The 5,206-nt window shown below is 52.6% G+C and overlaps 1 protein-coding gene across 1 annotated transcript; it reads left to right on the top strand.

The window, feature by feature from the left end:
- Positions 1-1,816: 1,816 nt before the first annotated feature.
- LOC123353734 (aquaporin-5-like) lies at positions 1,817-4,795 on the top strand. The gene is made up of 4 exons (XM_044995116.1): positions 1,817-2,179; positions 3,546-3,710; positions 3,985-4,068; positions 4,610-4,795. Exons 1-4 carry the CDS (start codon positions 1,817-1,819, stop codon positions 4,793-4,795), a joined length of 798 nt encoding a protein of 265 aa, XP_044851051.1.
- Positions 4,796-5,206: the final 411 nt, after the last annotated feature.

Genomic DNA, 5,206 nt, shown 5'->3' with positions numbered 1-5,206 from the left:
AAAAAAAAAACCACCAACAAAACCCCCCAAAGGCTCTAAGAGGGTGCAGGTTCTGAGCTCTCGACTGCGGGAAGCTGACGTGCTGTTGATATTTAACAGCTGAGCTCACTGGGTGCTGCAAAGCCCCTAGTTCACATGGATCACTGAAGCCATGACCCTCCCCTCATGTTCACTGCAAATCCCAGAACATTTTTTGTGTGCGAGGTTTAGGGAGTTTGCTAGCCAAATTTCAACTCGATGAGTTACATTCCACCTCCCTAAAATTCTCTCTGCAGTTCGTATTTGACTGGTGAAAACTCGTTTGTAGCATTGCTAACAGCTGCCGTGTTCCACCCCAGAGGTGGCTGCATTCTGGCAACCCATACAGGGACACAGTCTGCAAAGTGATTTGGAATCAGGTTCTATTTCCTATACTGTTAAAAGCTTTGGGAGATTCCCCTTTAAATTAAGAATCAGGGACTTGCTCTACTGGGTGGAGCAAAGCCCCTAGTTCACATGGATCACTGAAGCCAGGACTCCCCTCATGTTCACTGAAAATCCCAGAACATTTTTTGTGTGCAAGGTTTAGGGAGTTTCCTAGCCAAATTTCAACTCGACGAATTACATTCCACCTCCCTAAAATTCTCTCTGCAGTTAATTTTTACTTGTGAAAACTCTTCTGTAGCGTTGAAGAGCAGAACCTTTAGATCAGGGGCTCTCAACCTTCCCAGACGACTGTCCCCCTTTCAGGAGTTTGATTTCTCTTACATACCCCGAAGTTTCACCTCACGTAAAACGGACTTGCTTACAAAATCAGACATAAAAATACAAGTGTCCCAGCGCATTGGTACTGAAAACTTGCTTCCTTTTTCATTTTTACCATCTAATTATAAAATAAATCAGTTGGAATGTAAATCTTGTACTTACATTTCAGTGTAGCGAATAGAGAGCAGTGTAAACAAGGCACTGTCTGTATGCAATTGTAGTTTGTACTGACTTCGCTAGTGCTTTTTACGTAGCCTGCTGTAAAACTAGGCAAAGATCTAGAGGAGTTGAGGTACCCCCTCCCCCGGAAGACCTCTGCGTACCCCCAGGGCTACGTGTATCCCGACGGAGAACCACTCCTTTAGAGCACTGGAGCCATGCAGGAGACTTGTCTGCAAAGCCTCAGCATTTGTTCTACGTAACTGAAGTCCCAGTTCTAATCCCGGAGTTCCTCCTATGGATTGCTGGTCTGCACAATATAAATACTCTAGCAAATCCCCCCCACAAACACACACACAAAACATCCTGCATCAGCTAAGCACCAGGGCCCAGCTTCTAATCTCAGACATGCTGGTGTAAATCAGCAGTGAGAGTCACTCTGGACTGACACTGAGAGGAGAAAATGACCAGGAGAGCTTCCCCCAGCCAGGCAGTGAAACTGGCCAGAAAATAAGGACTTTGCCACCTTAAATCTAAGGTGCTCCGCTTCCAAAATAGAAGCGAGACCCAAAGAGGCAGACTGCTAGTTACGCAAGGTGTTATCTAACGACCACAAAGACATCAGATAGGGAGCCATTGTCTGGAGAGAAAAAAAAAAAAAAAAGGAGAAAGAAAAACTGCCAATCATCTGAGTCTTTCACTCGCTGAGAGGTGCTGAAGTTATTTTCAGCTGTAAACTTTTCCAGCTGCCCAGGAGGGCTGGCCAGTTCCTTAACTCCACCCACCACCTTGGTAATGCAGCGACCTGCTGCTCCTGTATATATACGGCCCTGCGCCTTGCTGTTGTCCGCAGAACCCAGACAGAAGAAACCAGCCACTCTTTTCTCTCCGATTGCCCCGTCCCGATCCCACCATGTGTAAGGAAATTTGTACCATGGCTTTTCTGAGGGCCATCACAGCGGAGTTCCTAGCCACCATGATCTTCGTCTTCTTCGGCCTCGGCTCAGCCCTGAAGTGGCCCTCGGCCCTGCCGAGCATCCTGCAGATCTCCCTGGCTTTCGGCCTGGCCATCGGCACCTTGGTGCAGATGTTCGGTCACGTCAGCGGTGCGCACATCAACCCAGCGGTGACCATCGCTTTCTTGGTGGGGAACCACATCTCCTTCCTTCGGTCGGTGTTCTACGTGGTGGCCCAGCTGGTGGGGGCCATCACTGGGGCAGGCATCCTTTACCTGGTGACCCCGATCAACACCCGCGGAAACCTGGCCGTCAACGCGGTAAGTCTCTTCCTGCCTACGGAAGATTAATTTTGCCCAGGGCCTCAGCAACCCTACGCACGGGTTCCCGGCCTCGCGGGAGGAATTGGACCCACCACAAGGTGACATAGGCCGGTTCACCCCGGCGCTGGAGGTATCTGTGTCTATGCAGATGGAGAGAGATGGGAGCACCGTGCCGGCAGCCTTAGCGTAACTGACACTGCACTGACAGCACAGATTTCTTGTGCTGTGTAATTAATGAGGCGGGGTTGTTTTTTTTCCTAGTGCTTCTCTTATCCTGAGGGCTTTCAGATGAGCTTGACTCCAGCCTCTCTTCCTGGAGCCAGGGAGATCAGAGCAGGGAAAGGAGTTAAGCCAGGACTGGAGGGGAACCCACTTAAACCAGTGCGGGGGAGGACTTAGGAGCCCTTTAGATCCGTATGCCCAGTCAGAGGAAGGAGGTTGGAAGACCCTTTAAACCAGTGTGGAGGGGAGGATAAGCGCCCCACTTGGACCAGCATGAGGGCAATTTTGGGAGCCCATCTGGGGGCCCTGGGAGATCTCTTAGATCAACAGTGGGGAGTGTGACCGGTTAGAGGCGGGTTCCGGCCCCCTTTCAGACCGCTCCAAGGTGGACCCGTTGCTGTGCAGGTGTTGATTCTTGGAGCCTTCGGCCTCGTAGGAGGGTTTTCAGGGGCTGTGTTTTCCTCACTGGTTGTTCTGTGCCCCCCCCTGCCCCCTCCAAATAACTTCGGTCATCATGAGCCAAACTGTGCCTTGTGTCCCTTCGTTTCACAGCGCTTCCTCGCCACTTCCCCCTAACCGGGCCTGAGCGGCCCTCAACCCAACCCAATGGGGCTGGATCCTTTTTCCACACAGCTGGCGAGAGACGAAAACAGGTGCACCGACCCCAGGTGGTGATGGCTCATCCCACCCCCATGGCATCCCCTCTAGATCCCCACTGTCCCCCACCTCGAGGCCCCGGACAGGGGGATCTTACCCCAGTCCCAGTCCTCACCTCCCCCTCCATGTATTGCTCACACCCTCACTCACTGAAGAGCGGACAGTCCCTGGCTACTCTGGGGCAATCTGGGTCTTAGCAAAGGGAGAAATCTTAAGGTGATAAGTGATTTGTAAATGCCTAGAGGGAGAAATGCAGAGAGAAAGGGACTTCCAGAAAGATAGAGGGGGGATATGGAGGATAGATAGATGGATAGATCGATAAGATAGACCCAGTGGCATTTCCTCGCTAGGAATTTGGGCGGCGGGGTGGGGGTGGGGATTCCAGTCTCACTCTAAACAGCTCTGTGTTTTTTTAGGGGGTAGCAAAACCCCACAGCTCGGCTCAGCTCAGCAGCCATTCACACTCCTTCTTGTTCATGTGCAGCTCAACAACAATACATCCCCAGGCCAGGCACTGGTGGTCGAGATCATCCTCACCTTCCAGCTGGCGATGTGCATCTTTGCCTCCACGGATAAACGCCGGACCGACGCCATAGGCTCCCCAGCATTGTCCATCGGCCTGTCGGTCACCCTGGGTCACCTGGTTGGGGTGAGTGACTGGGTCACCGCCGGGCAGGAGAGCTGGCCATGGGAGAAGCTCCCAGCTACTCTCATCCCAACCTCTCTCAGTAGGGGGCGCTGTAAGTAGCAGGGCTGAAGGGCAGGCTATGGGTGGGGGGGATGCACGGGGTGCTGTAGGGAGCAGGGCAGGAGCACTGACTGCCGGGGGAAGCCCCCAGTTACTCCAGTCACACCTGGAGCGATGCCCTGGTCACAGGAGGACTAGACCAAAGATCCGTCTTAATTCCCATGTCCCTTTACAGATCTACTTCACCGGCTGCTCCATGAACCCAGCCCGATCCTTTGCCCCTGCCGTGGTAGTGAAAAGATTCAGCACCGCTCATTGGGTAAGAATCCCTCACCAGTAACCGTAGCTCGCAGCATGGTGAAGAAGAGCTAGGAGTCTGCAGCACACTGGTTGCTGGTTGGCAGGGGCTGGGCCACGGGTCGTCGGCAGCTCAAGAGCAAAGGAGGTCCGGGCGGAGGAAGCGAGGGGTGTGTTTGAGTATAAGGAAATTGGGGTGGAGGGGAATCTGCTGGGAGATGACAACTGAAGGGGGCCATTAAGGAAGCACTTAGAGGCCAACGGCTCCACTGCGCCAGGCGCTGTATGAACATGGAAGGAAAAATCCCCTGGGCTTGCTGTGGGGAAGCAGTGTAGCGCAGCAGAAAGAGAAGTGGACTGGGACTCGGTACATGGGGATTCTATTCTGGGCTCTAACACTGGCCTGCTGTGTGATTTGGGGCAAGTCACATCCCCGTGCCTCAACTTCCCCATCTGTAAACTGGGGGGGTAATGATACCGCTCTTCATAAAACGCGTTGAGATCTACAGCTGAAAAGCGCGACGGGAGGATTAGAGATGATCATTCTGCCCTTGGTTTCCCAGGTCTTCTGGTTCGGACCCATCATCGGTGCAGTCCTGGCCTCCCTGCTTTACAACTACTTCCTGTTCCCCTATTCACTGAACGTCTCCGAGAGGATAGCCATCGTGAAAGGCACCTACGAGCCGGAAGAGGAGTGGGAAGAGCAGAAGGAGCCAAGGACAAAGTCCATGGAGCTGACCTCCCCGTAAGAGCGATGGCTGGAAGGGGAAAACCAAAGAACAAGCCAAGACTCTCAATCTGTGGCCTCACCACCCAAAGACCAATAGTCTCTATATGCAAAAGAAGGGTGCATGTGATATCTGTGTATATACCCTGCGACTGTGAGGGTGACTGATACAAATATTCCTGGCCAAAGAATAGAGACCCACACCCAGCAGAATGGGTCCCACCAACATCGGCCCTAGGCCAGACTGGCCCTGTCCCACTGTGCCTCAGAAGGTCTTGTCAATGGCAGGGACGTGCCAGGATTTTTAGCATTATGCAACTGTGCCTTAACTACTTGTCTTTGTCTTTGGGACGAGCTCCAGATCCGAACATTTCCCCCAATCCAAACAGCCCCAGACTTTTTTTTTTTTTTTTTTTTGGAGTGGGGGGAAGGC

The sequence above is a fragment of the Mauremys mutica genome, chromosome 20 (assembly GCF_020497125.1).
Source record: "Mauremys mutica isolate MM-2020 ecotype Southern chromosome 20, ASM2049712v1, whole genome shotgun sequence".
In the NCBI taxonomy this organism is placed as follows: domain Eukaryota; kingdom Metazoa; phylum Chordata; order Testudines; family Geoemydidae; genus Mauremys; species Mauremys mutica.
This window is presented reverse-complemented; position numbering and strand designations above follow the sequence as displayed.